Source organism: Phaenicophaeus curvirostris, chromosome 19, assembly GCF_032191515.1.
Source record: "Phaenicophaeus curvirostris isolate KB17595 chromosome 19, BPBGC_Pcur_1.0, whole genome shotgun sequence".
In the NCBI taxonomy this organism is placed as follows: domain Eukaryota; kingdom Metazoa; phylum Chordata; class Aves; order Cuculiformes; family Cuculidae; genus Phaenicophaeus; species Phaenicophaeus curvirostris.
The window spans coordinates 7,294,049-7,312,895 of NC_091410.1; the positions used below are offsets into that span (position 1 = coordinate 7,294,049).

Here is an 18,847-nt window from a genome sequence, read left to right on the forward strand (position 1 = left end):
ACTCTGATGTACTATAGCTACAAGGAAAATATTTCTTTATGCTCAAGAATCTAAGCATTCCTTTTCATAAACACAGCAACTATTCCACCATTCAGACTGCTCCGGGTGTACCCTAGCTCCGACAATCTGCACTGCACAGAGCTCTGCCAAGGCAATAAATGCACGAGTACAGCAGCCAGACAACATGAAGTGACAGAAGAATCTCTCCCAGAATTTGTTAGCAGCAGACCTTGTACATTTGCACTGAGTCCCTGGCTAATATCACGACGCACAGGCCAGACTAGGGGAGGAGCAGAGTAGAACTCACTGAAAGAAGCTATGATCACCTTCTACAGAAACAGTTACTGGAATTGGGTTTGGAATCGGGGCGGTGAGGAAGAAAAAGCCAGTGAAGTAGAAACAAGTCCAAGGAAAACATACACACACAACTTAAGAGAAACAATGTTCATTAGATCACAAAGTTTCCAGCTAAATGTATCAGCAGCAGCATAAAGGACTGAGTAAAAGAACTAAAAGTGCCACAGAAAAGTTTCTGTAAGACACAAGCTCTGCCAAAGATGCACCGCTAGGAATCACTGCAAAGTGCGATTCAGTACAGTGACAGGAACACTCAAAGGTCTGCAGAGCTCCACAGCTCCCACCCACTTGTCAGCACCACTCGCGCCGTTCCCAGTGAAAAGCACCACAGGCAGCAGTACCAGACAAAGCGATGCTCTTCCACAGCCAGAACGTTTTAACAGAAACACACGTGCAGAATGAATACAGGGAGAAACCAAGCTATTGGCTTTTCCTCTGCTCTATGCCTCTACGCTAATAAGCTGTACAACTTTTGGAATAAACCTTTGATAATGCCATTTTCTGCTGAAGTCACAACCCTTAAGCCAAGCACAACCCTTAAGCCAAGCATCCAGATTTAAAGGTCTCTCCTCTGGATAAGACACATCTGTTATGTGAAACAAAAGGAATCACTGCAATATGCTTGGCAGATGGTGGTTAAAGCATCAGCCTAGAAACCATAATTGACTCTGAAGCAACATAATTTTGACAGACATAGTTTAGAAACCAGCCTCCTGGCCCAGAACACCTACTCAGATTTGTTATCGTCGCAGTCAGTAATACTTACACATGAATTACAGTTAGTTATTTCCCTCAAGAGTGTATTTTTAAACTGACCTTGGTAGGTAAGCAAAAGTAGTGAAGATAAACGCTCCCAAGAACAGCATAAAATCATTCATTAAGGACATGGGGTACTATAGTCCACGTTAACGCACTGTCATTAATATGAACAGAAGCATTCAATAGCATAGATTCTATCAGATTCACATCCAGCAGACTGAAACACCCCCTACATTGGCATGCAAATACCAACGGAACATTGATATTTCCTAGCAGCTGCCTCATCTCAGCATAAGGAGCAGAAATGTGCGATTTTTCAATAATTTCATTCATTTCTATTCATGTGGGACAAATCTTCTTTAGTAAGACACCTCCTCCACACACATATTATTTCTACAGATTCTTTGATTTGCTTTTCATTTTGTAGAAGATCAAAGACTATTTTCAAGATAGTCTCCCCTACCTTGGCGAGGGAAAGACAATGTTTTCTTCATACATTCAAAGTTCAACAGGAATCAAAGAAGCACTTCATTTTTGCAATTGCAAGGGCAGAAGTAAACACATTTTTTTAAAAGTTCCTCTATAAAGACAACATTATCTAAAAATAGTTGTCAGGTAGAAATAAGCTTTAAGTGGTTTATATACTAAGACAAAGATTTACTATATTAATAAAACTACAACCTATTTGGCTACCTAATGCTGTTTCGACCACTAGAGGGAGGTCATATTCCTTCACAAAGGCAACAAAAAAACAATAAAAAGAGTTAAAAGTGTTCAAGCCAGGTAGATTTTAAATTACGAGAAAGCAACTGAAACGCATAACTACAGATTTATTGTGTCTAGTCAACAAAGAATGCTTGTTCCTAAACTCTGGCCACACACCTTCAGACACATGGAACTCGTTATGGTTGTGTCTTCACTAAGTATATGAGCAGGTCAACAAGAAAGCTAAAAGCATTGGATGCCAAAGCTATTACACTGCAGAGCTACTTCACATTATGACTTCTTAGGGGGAAAGTATGCTCTGCTTCTCTGGCCAAAACATTCGTAATTTGAAATCCTTCCACTTCCTGCTTCACCATTGTTAATGTTTTGCTACACTCAAGTTCCTAATGTAATAACAGCACAGGATTGTCTTTACCATCTAAGGCAACACCTCTTGGATAATGTGCGTGAAACAGGAGATAATGCTAAAGGATTTTACATTCCAGCTATCACGTTCCAGCAAATAACTATGGAACTCAGATGAAGCAGCTCTCCTTGCTTGCAGATGCACAGGGCTGGCAAGAACCCCTCGTGCAGAGGGAGAGATGTGTGGTGCTGCCATCAGCTCGATTACACTGACACCTCAGTTCTGTCTTGAGACCAGTAATGCAGCCAAGTTAAAAGCAGCAGAAGTTTTTTATCAGGCAGTCACCAAAAGGTCCTTTTACTTATTTTCCTCAGGGCATCTTAATTCTCCCAGAAATTACTATTCCAAAGGACAGCCCCTCCCCAACCTGCACGCTACAACAAACTGTGAAGTTAGGTTTTGTGGTTCATTCAGCAGTTATTGAAAGTCTTTACCGATATAAGGCAAAATCCTCTTCTGTGAAGATGTCTTGAATTTTGTCCCCAAAGTACCTGAAAAAATACACAACAGTCTAAGCGAGGAGTTGCTGAATCAGCTTGCATAGAGACGCATTCTCATCCCCACAACCAATAAATGAAAATACAATACAAAAAAATCCTACAAATGTGTGATGTTCCCAAAGCACTGCTCACAGATTATATAGATTAAAAGATTAAGGGATCAAGATGCAGCAACCAATAACGGAATTCCCCAGGCACGGAGAAAGTCCCCTCCTGTATCATGAAATAAGTACATAGATTCATGTCTTAAAGAGTTCAGACCACTTGATTTTTCTCCACTGCTGACAAACTTATACTCTGAAAAAATACTGTTATTTATTGGTGCAAGAACTCTGAAAACAAAAGTACTGGTAGCTTTACAAAGAGCCCAGTTCAACAAAAGATCAGTTACCATGCCACAAAAGCTTTTTAACTGGTCATGGAACTGTGGAGAATCTATCCAAATTCTACAGTTTGTCAGTACTAACCCCAGCCCACAAGGCTAGAGAACTCTGAAATGCCCATGAGCACCGTGAGTGTAGGAGAAGAGAGGCAAGTCATAGCCTCATTTTACCTGTAGAGATTAACAAAATGCTTCCCCAGTGAAAGAGCTCCGGAGTGCAAGTCCAAAATTGATGCCTGGGAAACGAAACAAAAAGTAGGAAAAACAAGCATGGAAAAGGTTTTATCATTATTTAGCTAGGATATTTAATACCTGTCCCAGTTTGGCTCCCACTTCCCACAGCCTTCCAAGTAAAAATATTAGTTTCTAGCATTTGGGTTCACAATACTAACACTTACTTTACAACTACAAACCTCCCTCCGTTTGCTGTATAAATGCACAAAATATTCAGGTTCAACAAATAAAGCATAGGACTGCTGTTCCCGAGATTCAATTCTGACATACAGCATCGCCGGGGTCTTCCTCCATGGGCCAGGAGCAAGACACTGCGTCCCTGGATCCCTTCTGCACACAGATGACTAATTTTCCAATATTTGTGAAGCGCTCAAATAGCAGCACTAATATTTATCTTGCCCGGCATTTGTTATTAAAACTTCTCCTTCGCCATGAGTTCATGTATACTTCTCATATTTAATATGGACATAAAACTCTGTTTAAAAGAACAATTATAATTCTGAGGCTTAGTAGAGCCAAACTTTCTTTTCTCCAATCTCTAAGCCACTGTAAAAGAAAAGCAGATAGTGGAAAGACTTTACATATGAAAATCCAATCCATTTCTTCATCTGACTCAAGCCAAACACTTCTGCTGAGCTCCAGACCAGGCTAAAAAGATTAACATTCAGATTTGCCAAGGCAGAAAGCTACCTCTCAGGACTCTAAATTATTTCTTTAAATGGAATAAAAGCTCACCTTGTATGTCCCTTGCTGTCCATAAAATACATGTTTGTTTTGCATCAATTATAGTGATTAAAAATATGACTGCTTAATTGCAGTCTTTATATACACATATACACACACATATATACTGGAAATAACAGGTAGCAACAGATAATTAATCTTAACAGCATCAAAATAACGACACCTTCAATACACAGTGTTTGGGCAAAAACTCATCTTCAAATTTGGCATTTCTGGATGCAGCACACACCATGCACATTAGTAATTCCAGACAATAATAATACTCCTAGGTGATCCACATGCAGACAGGCTGGTAAACGAGCAGCAGCAAAGCATCAGTGCACAGATATATGGGAGCTGCAGCACACGGCCAGAAATACATTTGCCAACTTTCTCCTCTAGTTTCAAACCATTTTTCTCCATCTTCTGCATCACATTGGAGGAAAATACCCATGACAATCTCTCAGCCAAAGAAAATCACTGCAAGACAATTGCCATGAGCTTCAGAGCTGAATCAGGGCAACTCCACTAAAGCCTTGTCTTAAAAGGGACAGTAACAACCTTCTTTTAATAAACCTATTATATAATAAACTGAAATTATTATTAATAAACCAGATTAATTTATTTACCCCTTTAAAAACATGCAGAGTATCGAGCTATTCCAGTGGACATAGCAGGAGGTTTTTAGATCTCCCCTTCCCACAGTTCTCCAGAAGCCTCAGTAGACTGTCACTCACACTCATGCAAAAGCAGTTCTCATAATCAGCTTTACTCAAGTTTCAGAAGCAAAATATTTTCATGTATTGGATTTTGCTTCTGTACAATAATCTAAGCTAGAGTTAGAAGTAAAACAGCTCCTGTGTAGCTTCAAATGTATGCTTGTGATCACGCTAAAGCACATTATAAGGAGAAGTAGCAGGACATGTCTGAAAAGATTAATTTTTCAAATACTTTCAATATGCTTTTCAAAGGTACGTGCTTCCCACTCTTTAAACTCCAGATGATTACGGATGGGAAGATCCAAAATGACTGAATGAATCAATAAAAAGTAGCCCCAAGAACCATAGGTATTCATAGCTGAAAAGATAATAGCTACAATATAAAGAAAAGCCAGGCAAAGACAACTGAAAAGGGAATCTGAAAAAGAGAGAATATTCAGGATTGTTTCAGACAACTGAACACCAAATGTAGGCAGGGGCTTTGTTGCACATGAGCACAGCTCACGTTTAATGGAAAGAAACTGAAACACATTTCATTTGGCCTCTGCCATTTCAGAATATTAAACATTTCCAGCCTCCTGTCCTACGCTGAGAAGAACACCTCGGTGGGAACCTGTGTCAACACCGCTGCTTCAAGTTCAGCTGTCTGATCAAGGGTCAGCCTGCAATTCAGGTCAGTGTTCCCAGGCTGAATGCTCCTCAAAGTTTACCTAAAGAGGGCAGGAACACAGTCAACACCTACCCACACACCTATTTCCAAAAGATTGTTTAACACAACTACCCCAATATCCTGGTTTACTGAACTTCTCTAGAAAGGAAACAGAACTTCCTTTAAAAAAAATTAAAGCACAAACATATGTTCTTCTGGACCTTCAGTACTTTTAGCCCCACATTCTCCACTCTCTCACTGCTAAAAGGATTCATAATTCATAAGGGAACATAATTTCTCACACAGAGTAAAAAGGAACGATTTCCCCACCTTGCAAAGCAAAGGCCCTGCCTTTGATCCTCACTCAAAGGGATAGTCAGTCATTAAATAGACACATATACAGCAACTCCCTTCATCCTCCACCCCTTGAAGTTCTAGTTGAGATTTTAAAGAAAACAGGAGAAACACTGCCCAAGAAAGAGAAACAGAATTTATTTCTGCTTGTCTACAGAGAAGCTGGTAGAGCTCAAAAAGCCTTCCCCACTCCCTCTATGGGAATGCTCGCACACTCAAGCTGAGTAGAGGGAAGAGCAATAGAGGTTCTACACAGTCAATTCCTGGGCAGCATCCCCCTGGCTGTCCCTGCAGACAGGCTTACAGGGAGTCTCAGAACACAAGAGTCTTTAAATACCACCCCATACTTGAATCTGGAGAGCAGACAGACAAGGATTGTGTTCGTTGGGTAACGCCTCTTAAAAGTTACACTGATTAAGGATGAGACATGAGTGTTACCAAACTAATTTACACACCATTCCCATTGCTGGAGGGACAGGTTATTGCTGTGGGACTCTAATGCAATATTTGGCTCTGGTGTCCAGTGCAAGTTTACCCCAGATAGAGATTAAACACAACCAGCTCCTCCCCAGCTTCCTGGAGTCCAGTCCAGCCGATCACACGGACACACAGCTATAATTACAGTGAAAGACAAACTGCCAGGTCAGCCTTTCAGTCCTCACACATGTGAGTTTCCTAAGTCCTACCAGCACAGAATCAAGAAGAGAAATGTGCAGGCTGTAGTAGAGGCATGAGGTAGGACAAGTATTACACAGAGACTTTACCTTCTCTCTAGAAAACACAGAGCTGACAGTGCTTTGAGGACTTGAAAATCTAGTTGGGAGGGCTGAAATCAGAAACAAGGAGGGATATGGTCTGCAGAAATACTGCTCTGTGCATAAGCTGGTGGGCCCACATCAGAAACCCGTTTGGCACCACAGCTACCCAAATTGTTTGCTTCTCCCAGTGACAAGAATTTAATTTTCCCTGCAAAAAGGAGGTCCAGGTAGCTACTCCTGCAACACAGAGAACAGACTGCAGCTGACTGGGATTTCTTTTTTGGGGCTTCTTAATAAATGCCAGTAGACCTGATAGGAAATGAGTTGTTTCATTTACACTGGAGAGATGTTATGACAGCAGCACCTACAAAGACATGAATGAATGAGTCATGACTGAAGTGGTACTGCAAGCACAGATAGTGTGCAACAAAACAAAAGGTAGGGAAGAAAAAGAAAGGTCATTATTTTTATAATGAAGAAAAAAAAACTAAGCTGAGGCAAACATCGAGAGAACTAATGTGATTCACATTCTGTGAATGCGGAACAGAGTATAAACTTTTTACAGAGGCGTACAAGGGAAAGCAGCATACGGGAGGAGATGATGTTCCTCTGGATACTGGTGAAAGTCAGACTAGAATATTACAATAGCCTCTTCTGGCTTCAGAGTGTGTGTGTGTGCGCGTGTGTGTTTGTACAGAGAAAATCTAGGAAAAAATGACAAAGGAAGATAATAAAGAAAACTCAGCAGAACAACTGGGGCACGACAACTGGGGCATGACTCCTGGGAGAGTTCAATAATTCAAACATTTGCCAGCACTTTCCCAACACAGAAGAACAGAAAGGGAAACAAGTTTTCGTGCTGTACTTCAGCCCTCCAAGAAAGAGGAAAGGGCAGCAAACAAAGGGAGGAGAGAATTGGCAGCGTCACAAACGGCAAGTTTAGGTCTTTCAATTATATCACAACACCCAGACCCAGATCCACTGCTGTGAATTCAAAAATGTAAGCCATATGACAGACAATCAGACACGTTGCTTGAAAAGGGGTTAAGAGGAAACTGGTGAACATGAAAATGCTGCCTGCACTCCAGTAGAAATATGAAGTTTTATTTGGAATAGTGGAGAACACAAAGTGGCTGAAGAAAGGATTAAAAATGATTAAACAGAAACAAGGAGTTATTTAAGGCATTTTAAAGGAAAAAAAAAATCGGTCCTAGAACAACAGACATAATTGGACTGAATTATCCAAACATCTAAAGCTTAAGAAATGTAAAGCAACAAGCCAGATCTAATCCAACAGGCTTTGAAGCTGGGGAGGCAGGTGGGCAAAGTCCTTAGATGAAGGAAGACATGACACATTGTGTATGCTATGTAGATGGGAAGTTTGAAAAGAGGATAAAAGGCTCAAATGAAAACAGTTTCATCTATGCGTCATCACCACACACACGTCAGTATTTGATGATCTTTGGGAGCCAAGATAGCACTACTGGGAAAAAGCTCACTCCATAGCAAGCATGCAAATCGAAAAAGAGAGGAAAACAGCAGCCCGGGGAGAAAGAGGCAGAAAAGAAACTTGGTAGAGAAACTATCTAAAGGCTTCTCCTAAACATGATCTCCCAGAAACACTGCTAAGCTTGTGTTTTTAGCATCTTTCAGTGTTATTTGGGATAAGGCCTCAATGCAATACCACACAACTTCCTTCTTGCGCCTTTCCCTAAGGAGGAGCAGCATGCAATAACTTTCTCACGTTTACAGCTTACGAGGAATGCGAGAAGGCTTGGATCAGAGCCCAGACCTCTCAACAGACATCAGACTTCTTAATAGACTTATTGCAACAATAGAATCTTCTTTTTCCCCTCTGTTGCCCTCTCATTTTGAAAGAAAAAAAAAAAAAAACCACAAACACAATGATACTTCCAAAATTACGTGAATTATGGATTTATATTTGCCTGACACTCTGGCTTACTGACCAAGTAAACCAGCCCAGGATGCCTGTCCAGCTCTGTGCACCCGGCAGCAAGGTCACGTCCCCTCATGTCTCAAGTTTTCTTGTCTCAGTTTCCCCAGTTCCCTGACCTGCTGCAGGACAGAAGCTTTCTGAGGCCCAAATCCATGCAGTTCTCTGTTACACCCTGTCCTTCTCATCAGTCTTTGTGAGAGCCTAATGAAAAATCACATCCAGATCCCAAAAGAACAGGACAGGAAAACCACTCCACTTGACAGCACCAAGGACAGGAGTTGAGCCAGAGGCCCCAGCAGGCAGAGCAATCCAGGCTTGGGAAAAATTCTGCAACCACACAACTGAAAAAAAATCCGAGGGACCCTGACAGAGCTGAACAGAGACTGTTAAATCTTGTAAATATATTGTTTCAGATGGGCAGCACTGCTTGAGTTTCTCAGGATATATTTTTTGCAGGTCTTTCTAAGCAACCACAAAGACAATAATGTCTTAGTTTTTCATTGAAACCCTTTGCTGCTTCTTCCAACATACGCCCTAATTCAACAAAGGGCTAAAGAAGTGGCTGTATTTACAAACACTCAAGAAACACTCTCCATTCATACATAAACATCCTGACAACAGATACAGGAGAGAAAGAAATTAAAATAAAGGTGCTTGTTAAAGAGAAGTGGTTCTGTTTGCACTTTTAAAGAATATCATTCTTATTATTAAAGAATATTATTATTAAGACATTACACGGTATTTTTTTGTCCCTACACAAATCCAACCTCTACATGATACTGTGAACAACTGTAATCTAGTTTCAGCAGTCAAATTTGTGGAGTTCTGCTACAGTAACTTTCCAGATGGAGAAGACAAAATCAGTTCAAGAGAGGTGACAGAAAAAATCAAACTGATTAACAGGAAATGTCAAATGTATGGCAGAAGTCACCAATTTTACCGCTAGCAGAAGTATTAAGGGGAGATAAAGTAACTTTCCAAAGAAATTTTTTTCCAAGTCTGAATGGAAGGAAAAAATCGCCATCTCCTTTTCTCAAGCCCCAGAAATGTATTTATAATATTGCCTTGGTGGTAAAGAATGTAAAAAGTAACAGGACGCTGCTCACCCCTCCATCAGATCCTCCCAAGGACAGTCCCCTCTCTGCTATTCTGCAGGCAAAACAATAACCTCAAATGAGAACTGGTCCAATTAGTTTGTCCTTTCACGTCATTATTTACAACATTTACTCTTCAGTAGGTGCGATGTGATGCACCAAATAAAACTCATAGTATTGAATTGAGAAGAGAAGCTTCATTTATTTAAATCTTTCAGCCTGTCATGAAAATAAACTACATTGCAGAACGTTTCTGAGCTTGTAGCCCCCTTCCATAAATTCCCAAAACACCCCCAAAAAAACCCACTGTCTAAAAAATACAAGATTAAACATTAAAAAAATAAACAGATCTGGTTCTTAAAGGCAGTACAAATAAACCTGTACAATGCAGAGACAGTGCATCAAAACTGGGAGCCCAGCTGAATGTGAAATCACGGAGCAGCCAGCCTGACTAGTAAACAAAGTACTCGTACCAGCTGCACATGGAGCATTACGGTGACGTTCTCCACTTACACGATTTTTAAGTGCAAATCATGCTCAAAGAGGCTGATATCTTCTCTAACTGCATCATTTGACAGCATCCCCTCCTATTAGATTAAAACTCTCTACTTAGTGTTCATAGAGGACTACAGGGACATACAGCTCACAATTACCCAGAAATGCTCAGCTGAAAGGAGGCTTGTGTTGGTTTTGTTCTGGTTTTAAAGGCCAAATGGAACAGAAGGCCAAGTGAAAATAAATCCTTTAAAACTTACTTAATTCATCCTCCTTTTTTTCTCTACAACACTCATGCCCCACAGCACTAGGCAGACTATGAAAAAATGGCCTCTACTACAGCAAAAATGGAAAATACCTTTTAAAAAAACCCAGCTAATGTGTTAACCAGCTTAACTCATCCTCCTTCAGCTACTGAGCTTTGTGCTACGCCTTGAACACTGGCACACTGTCATTAAAGTGCTCAGAAAAGTTAAAAGAGCTAAAAGAAAAGTTACCTACGGATTCTTTCAGCTTCTTCCCTTGTGATGACCGCATCAGTTACACCTCTTCCACACTTCCTAGGAGTGCACCCTGGAAGACAGAGGAAGAGAAAAAAGATAAGATGATCCTTCAAAGTGGTTCAAAACAAATCTCTTATTATTCTCTGCTATTATTTTCCTACTCTTTCAGACGCACAACAAGGGATATCTGCAATCTCAGAATATATTATATCACTTAAACTACAACACAGTGACATCTCCAATTTCATGTGTTTTGCATTGCAATCAGAGAGGACACAAGTCAGCCAGTTCCTCTTAACTTATATTTTGGTACTCAACCCTAATCATGCAGTTTATTAACAGATTCCTGTAGTCAAGCACCGAGAACCCCTGCATTTGTCCACTGGAAAAGCAAGAGTAACAGAAAAAAAGCAATGATGTGCACATCCCAGCCATATTGCCAGGAGAATAACAGCAGCGTATTTCAGATTTGCTCAACTCCCTCTCTCTCCAAAGATGAGTCAAAAAGAAGCAAGTAACATTCTGTGTGACGTGTCTGCACAAATACACCTTGAAGGGCAGTTATTTAAATGAGACTTTGCACAAAAGTGTCTTGAAGCCCACAGCTTAGACATCTGATTAAAGAAGTCTAGTAGAATGCATTTCTAAGAAATCTAACATTAAATTTTAAAAGCTTAGGAAAAAAAAGCCAGCAGCAATAGTTCCAGGTGAAGAATATATGAAAGTTCTTAGAAAATTAGAAGTCTGGCCAACAACAGTCCTCAGGCAAGAAGAAATAAGATCAATTCCGAGTCACCAGAGACCTCGGGATGTCACACTTGGCACTTTACTGGGGAGGATCCATATATAGATGTAAAGCCACAGAAAATCTGGGATGAGCGTGTTTTCTGGCATTTGCCAGTACACTTTACTGTTGCTGACCCGAGTGCTTCTTCAAGGATTATTTGCTCATCATAAAAGAAGAGGGGTCATAGGGAAGCTCCTGGAAAGAAATCAATCAATTCCCCCACGCAAGTCAAAAGCTGCAGTCTTCTGCCATCAAAAGCAACCAATGAATGATACCCCTGAACAGAGACTGACAGAAATTCTGCCCTAGCACGAGTGCTTTGCAGGAATTTCCACTCCATCTTACTGGAGACACTCTGGCTGCGTCTCAGGCGCACTGCAAAGCCCTCCAATGACACCAGCGTTTTGACAAGGGAGAGGAGCAATAAGAGAGAGACGCGTAGGTGAACAGGCTGAGCACTGAGAGCAATATACCAACTCACACACTGTTCCCTTGCTTGGCAAAAGGGAAGTCCCTTGTTTGACGTATGTTTAAATTGAAGTTAAAGGCACTCACAACGAGCAGACTGTATAAACACAGACCAAAGTCAGGAAATCAACTGGATTACAACCCAGATAATTCATTGTGCTCTCTGACTACCCAGCAAGAATTCACTGACGTCAGCTCAAGATTCAGATTCCGGGGAGCGCACACTAAGCTATTCAAAGATGACCTAGGAAACGAGCAGACTAAAATAACACTGGAGATTACGTTCTAAAGCAACCACTTTATCAATGCCAGCACAGAACCCAGCACTGTAGCACTTCAACAAAAACAAATCAAAACCACTGCTCCCCCAGCTCACTTCTCTCCTCTTGATCCTATGAGCTAAATGAGGAGAATCCAAACATACCATTCATCACAATCTATAGTGTCTTGATATAAAAAAAAACACCAGAACAACTCAAACTTCTGGAAGCAACCCAAAGGTGCTTTGCATATGGAAGAGCAACACTTTGCAATACAGTACCAGCTGCAAAGGTACAGGATTCAAACCAACAAAAACCCACAAGGGCTTTAGAGATGGAAAGTTGTTTTAAGTTACAGATTTGAAGGGGAGATAATGAAGGGAGGTGAGCTTCTGTGTCGTGTTTCAGTCACATTGTAAATACCCTCATTGCAACCAGAATGGCTTGGCACAGTGTTTGTGGGAATTCTTGCATTTCCGTTATAGGAAGCAACAATTTGCAAGTGAAACACCAACGATCTTGCATTAAAAATGCAAGCATTGGAAATGCCATATTCCTCTGGAGCACACCTACCAGTTCTGAAAAGCAACAAGTAGCTGCTAGCAAAGCTACAAACTATTTCTTACCTGACCTAACAAAAATGTACACATTTTATGTTGCTGTGCCTTAAAGACTCCCATCACACTGTCAGCAGTGGCAGATTCAAATACTTACTCACTTTTGTATGCCAGGCTGAAAAGCATCCAATTGACAGGGACAAGACATCTTCTGCCTCCAGGCTAGCAAATACCCACCCAAAGAGTGAGACAGATGGCTGAGGCACTAGCAGCCTCCAGCATCCAGTTTTAAACGTAGATGCATGTAAAAAAACAGCCAAAGAGGAACTAATTCGGGTTCCCAGAACAGGAAAACACCTTAGCAAACCTTTATTTCGTAACCATAAGATCAACTCAAAGATTTGTGGAACAGTATCTATCATAAATCCGATAAAACACACTGCACGCTGTATCCAATTATCCACTGGGTATAAAGATGTCAACAGTTTTATAAAGCACGAGTTTGGATGCTGGCAGTACACTTTACAGTCCTGTTACAAAACAAGATTAAAACACGCTGATAGTAAAATGAGATTTTAAGGAGTTCAGAAGAAAGCTGAACACAGACAAAGAAGCTTTCTTGGCTAATATGGACAAGAAGAGGGGAATGACTTTCCTTCTGCCACTTAAAAGGTCTCTAATACCTGAAAGGCAAAGAAAATTCCCTTAGAGATGAGGGAAAGCTGATGCTCAAAGAGAGGAGAGGTGTGAAAGAGTAAATTCAAAGGAGAATTTCAATACTCCAGCACAAACCTGTCTGAAGAGCTTTCTTTGTAAGGCATTCTGCACAAAGGACACTAACAAAGACTTCTGATTTCAGAAGAGATTTGTGCTCTCCATTTCCCACTGCAAAAGGCACAGACCTTACCCTTTGGGAAAGGCTGGTGCTGGAGAGCCCAGATTTGGCAAACACCACAGTGTTACCTGGGATGATTGCTACATGTGTAGCGTCTCTGATAAAGAGCTGGCAAAGGCAGTACTGGAAGCAGGAGCGTCCTGAAGGCAACAGCAGAGCTTTTCCAAACTGAGAAGAAAATCAGGAAAAAGATAGCACAGTGTAAAAATCAGTCAGGTACCAAAAGCAAGGCACAAACACTGGATTAATGCTGAAGAGAAGTCAGAACAGTCTGTCTGTTTGAAACAATTTTAGCATTAAGAAATGTGTCATTTTTGTCTAAGAGACCATGGTACAAGGGAGCACTGAAGTGCTTTCAAAGCACACTGGGACAATCTGCAAGCAGGAGAAATTCAGTTTAATATTACAAAGCACCCAGTAGCTTCTTCAAATTCATACCAGGCAGACAAAATCACTCACTTATCCAACCAGGCACCCTGCTTTGGATCCTGCTTTGGATCCAAGAGTTTTCTCAATCAAGGTAAAGGAGGAGCATTCCAAAGCATGCAAAAACACAAGTACACCCTACGGCCCCTGTTCCTGTTCAGTGAACAGAAAACAGAACATAACACAACGCTCCGAGTGCATAAACTGCAGCTTTGTCTTCTACACAAAGTGGTGACTGCCTGAGCACCATACACTGCCAAGGCCAGGATGATTCACACGAGGAAAAAACCCCCATCATGATGCTCCCCTAACACAACCCATCTCAAAGCAGGCCAAGAGGAGGCCAAGAGTTATTAGACACCATCCCCATATCCACACGAGCTGAGGTGCTAGGCCTTCTCCTCCACTGCTCAGACTTTTTTGCTTACCACACCCACTGATCCAGTCTCTGGAAAAGCATCTTAAAGCTGTCTCCTGGACAGAGATCGTGGATGCTTTGTAGTCCGAGACAATATGGCAACACACACAAGAGACTATGCAGGAGTTTCATCAGACACACTAGTAGCCACAGCAGTTTTAAGCACTTAACCACATCTCAAGAAAGCACAAAGAGCCAAGACCTGGCCCCAGGGTTTAGAACACAGATGAGACTATGCTCACAGAACACTCTCTCTTCTGCAAATATAATAAGTTAAGTGCTCAGTCTCTGAAAAATAACATTTTATTTCTGCATGAAGCAGGGCTATAAGCAGGCAGCACTGAGGAAATAAAACCACTACTCTGTGACACCAACTGCTGTATCATTATAAGCAAATTAGAAGCTCAGTTGCACTTGGTTCAGTTTGAAGCGGGGACAGGTGCATAAACAAAAAGCTCATCTCAGCCGTGGAAACTTCACAGCTGAGCATCAGACATTAAGTGATGACAGGAATGTGCCTCTATCTGACACGCAGCCAGCAGCTGGAGATGTTGAGCCAGAGCAGAGACAGAGAACGCAAAGCTATTGAGTGATTGAAGGCGATTTCCAACAAAGTGACTAAAGCTCCAGACCACAGTCCAGTTTGGCAGAGAACCACAATCTGCAGCAAATGCCTCACTGAGCCGGCAGTGACACAGAAGCTTTGGGGACAGCAGGCTCAGCAGCTCACCACCACCCTCTCGTGGGCACCAAGCAGGAGACGAGGTAAAAAAACAAGAGCCAAGCTCATTTTCACAGCTCGGCTTCAGTTCACCACCTCACAACACAGATGCTCACACATTTTTAATGCCACTGGTCTCCTCCTGAAAGCACACAGGGGAGCACACCTACAAACACCTGCTAAAAACCAAAATCAATCACACAAGAAGCAGCAGCAAGCAAACACCTCATTAGAAAGCTAGAATACAAACTAAGGAGTCCTCCTTGTTCTCCCAGGCTGATGCCAACCACGTCAGTTTTAATCTAAAGCCAAGAGAAGTCACAGCTCACCCTGCCATTAGCATCCGCAGAGTTTGCACCTCCACACATCAAGGATAGAGAACACATTCATTCTTCTTCCCGGGCAGACACTGCCTTCAGGTTCCTGCCTTCGGAAAGAAAAACTGATGGCACTGCCGAGACCACAAGTCCACAGCTCAGAAAATTCCTCTTGCAAACCAGGGAACGGAAAGGCAGCTTTGGTGGTGTGGGGGGTTTCTTTTGATAAGGAAAAGCCCTTGTAGCAGAACACAGTTTTATAGCCTTAGCTCAGTCATAACTCCCAAACCTGCGGGAACACCAGGTGCAGTTTTCTCTGGCCTTGGCACTATACAAATAAAGCCAGAAGCAGTTTCTCCTTATAGTAACTATGAAAGTTAAAACAGAACATATGTTCTTATGCACTCAGTCAAAGAGAAAAACAACTCTACTGAGGAAGTTTTCTTGCCAGCGGCTTCCCAATAGTTTCTCTGCCTCAATAACACTTTGGATTAACCCTCCAAAACCCTACTGAGGAAAAACTCTCTGATCACAGACAACAAAAACGTGTTTTATGTTACAAGCCTTTTGACCAACAGCACCAGGACTGACCACCTGAAGAGGATGGGCAGTTACCTCCACATCTTTTGGGCACCTCAAAACAAGTGTATCAGAAGCTGGCATTCATGCAGTTACTGTGTACTAGCAGCACAGACAACATCCTAAACCAGTTCCCTTCCCTACCCTGGATGGTACTTACCAGTAACAAACCCCCCCACAAGACTATTACAGGAATCAACAGAGCATCAAAAGACACTAGAAACAGATTTAGCAACAGGTTTATTTTGCACAACCTAAGCAAAGCGGGTTCAGAAGAGAATTATGTAGGAATGACAGAAAAATCTCTCAGACACAACAGCTTCTGGGCTGGCCTAGGAGCCACAAATGTTTGGGGGTTTCGACAACACACCCAGGAAGCTGGCGTTTGCTTGGAATACAGGACACATTCGGTACAGACTTTGCCAGCAGCAAGCCCGTTATTATCCTGTTTCATAGAATCATTTGGTTGAAAAAGACCTTGGAGTTCATTGAGTCTAACTCTACCTGTCCACTTCTAAACCGTATCATTTACACACCTTTTAAATGCCTCCAGGGATGGTGACTCCACCACCTCCCTGGGCAGCCTCTTCCAATGCCTGAGAATCCTTTCAAGTGAAGAAATTTTTCCTGATATCCCATCTAAACCTCTGCTGGCACAACTCCCATCCTATCTCCTTTTCCTTGGGAACAGAGACCAACACTCACCTCACTACAACCTCCTTTCAGGGAGCTGTACACAGTAATAAGGTCTCCCCTCACCCTTCTTTTCTCCAGGCTAAACAACTCCACTTCCCTCAGGTGCTCTCCATAACCCCTGGGCTCCAGTCCCTTCCCCAACTCCGCTCCCCTTCCCTGGATGCGCTTCAGCCCCTCAATGTTCTGCTTGCAGTTAGGCACACAAAACTGAACACAGGATTCAAGGTGCAGCCTCACCACTTCATCCCACTTCCGACAACTCTATCCAAATACCTTCAAATCTTTTGTAGCTGTTGTAGTCCTCGGAGCAGGGGACCTCGATGAATTTATCCTGCAGGATCTCACTGCGATAAGCCAGGACCTCTGTGTGCCCATCCTCGCTGCTAAGGCAGCTCCAGCCCAGGAGGCCGCTGACAGCAGCAGCGGAGGAGAGGATGAACACCACCTTCAGACACCTCCACCGTGACTCCTGCTGGCCCCGGCTCCTCTTGGCGCTGAGTAGAGAGGACAGCAACAGCCTCGTAAACAGCAGGTAAGGAACCACTCCTGCCACCTTGCCCAGCACCTGGGGGGCCCTGCCCAAGGCCGTCACCCACACGGCCCCTTCATGTACCTTACCCTTGGTTTACAAATCTAATGACCCCCCATACCCCTTATCCTTTCTTTATCAACCCACCCCCACTGACAGCCCCGTAGCCCTTATCCTTTGTTTAAAACCCACCCATACTGACCCCCCACCCCCCTACTTCTGGTTTACAAACCCACCCCCACCAACTCCCCCTACCTTTTATCCTTTGTTCACAAACTCACCCCCACTGATACCCCACCCCATACACCTCAGCCTGTGTTTAAAACCCACGACGCTGACCCCACATACCCCTTATTCTTTATTTACAAACCCACCCCCAGTGACCCCCCGTATACCTCAAGCTTTCTTTACCAACCCACTCCCACTGACCCTCTCATACCCCTTACCCTTTGTTTATAAACCCACCCCCAGATTCCACCCTGTACCCTTGTCCTTTACTTATACTGACACACCCCACTGACCCCCCGTGCCCCTTATCATTTATCAACCCCCCCAATGACTTCCCCATACCCCTTATCGTTTCTTTATCGACCCCCCACTACCCCCCCGTACCTCCTATCGTTTATTAACCCCCCAATGACCTCCCCGTACCTCCCCCATAACCTCTATCGTTTATAAACCTCACAACGACCTCCCCATACCCCTTACCGTTTCTTTATCGACCCCCCACTACCCCCCAATAGCCCCTATCGTTATCAATCCCCCAATGACCTCCCCACACCCCTTATCGTTTCTTTATCGACCCCCCACTACCCCCCCATACCATCTATCGTTTATAAACCTCCCAACGACCTCCCGATACCCCTTATCGTTTCTTTATCGACCCCCCATTACCCCCCCATGCCCCTTATCGTTTATCAACCCCCTCAATGACCTCCCGATACCCCTTATCGTTTCTTTATCGACCCCCCACTACCCCCCTCATGCCCCTTATCGTTTATCAACCCCCTCAATGACCTCCCCATAACCCTTATCGTTTCTTTATCGACCCCCCACTAACACCCCCGTAACCCCTATCGTTTATCAACCCCCCACTGTACCCCGTATCCCTTATCTTAACTTTATCGCCCCCCCCAACTGGCCCTCTCGTACCCCTCATCCCTTGTTTACAAACCCACCCCCCCTGCAGGCCCCACCGCTGCGGGCCCGGGTCCCACCGCCCCGGGTAGGCCTCGCGGCCTGGCCAGGCGCTGCCCGCGGCCCCCGGCGGTACCTGCTGCGGCGGCGGCCCCCGCGGCCCGGCCCAGCCCCTCCGGGCCCGGCCCCCGGCCCAGCCGCCGCCCCGCCGCGCTCGGGGCCGCCCGCAGCCGCCACCGCCGCCCGCCGCTGCGCCGCCATCACCGAGCGATGCGCTCGGCGCGCGGCCCCCGCCTGCCAGGGGAAAGCAATGGAGCGCCGAGCAGCGGCGAGTCTGAGCTCAGAAGGTGGGGCGGGGGAGAGGAGGAAGAAGAGGAGAGGAAGGGGAGGAAGGAGAAAAAGAAGAGGAGGAGGAGAAGAGGAGGAGGAGAAGAGGAGGAG

At 43.5% G+C, this 18,847-nt stretch overlaps 1 protein-coding gene across 1 annotated transcript in view; it reads right to left on the bottom strand.

Annotated features, from left to right (window-relative positions):
• The window catches only part of OGFOD3 (2-oxoglutarate and iron dependent oxygenase domain containing 3), a 42,471-nt gene extending 23,804 nt beyond the window's left edge, over positions 1–18,667 (bottom strand). Inside the window, exons 1-6 of the mRNA XM_069872914.1 lie at positions 18,543–18,667; positions 17,014–17,234; positions 10,611–10,686; positions 9,631–9,673; positions 3,302–3,366; positions 2,683–2,739 (exon numbers count right to left, since the gene is read on the bottom strand). Of these exons, the coding sequence (XP_069729015.1) occupies positions 2,683–2,739; positions 3,302–3,366; positions 9,631–9,673; positions 10,611–10,686; positions 17,014–17,234; positions 18,543–18,667 (587 nt within the window). The remainder of the gene's footprint in view (positions 1–2,682; positions 2,740–3,301; positions 3,367–9,630; positions 9,674–10,610; positions 10,687–17,013; positions 17,235–18,542) is intronic.
• Between the last annotated feature and the right edge of the window lie 180 nt (positions 18,668–18,847).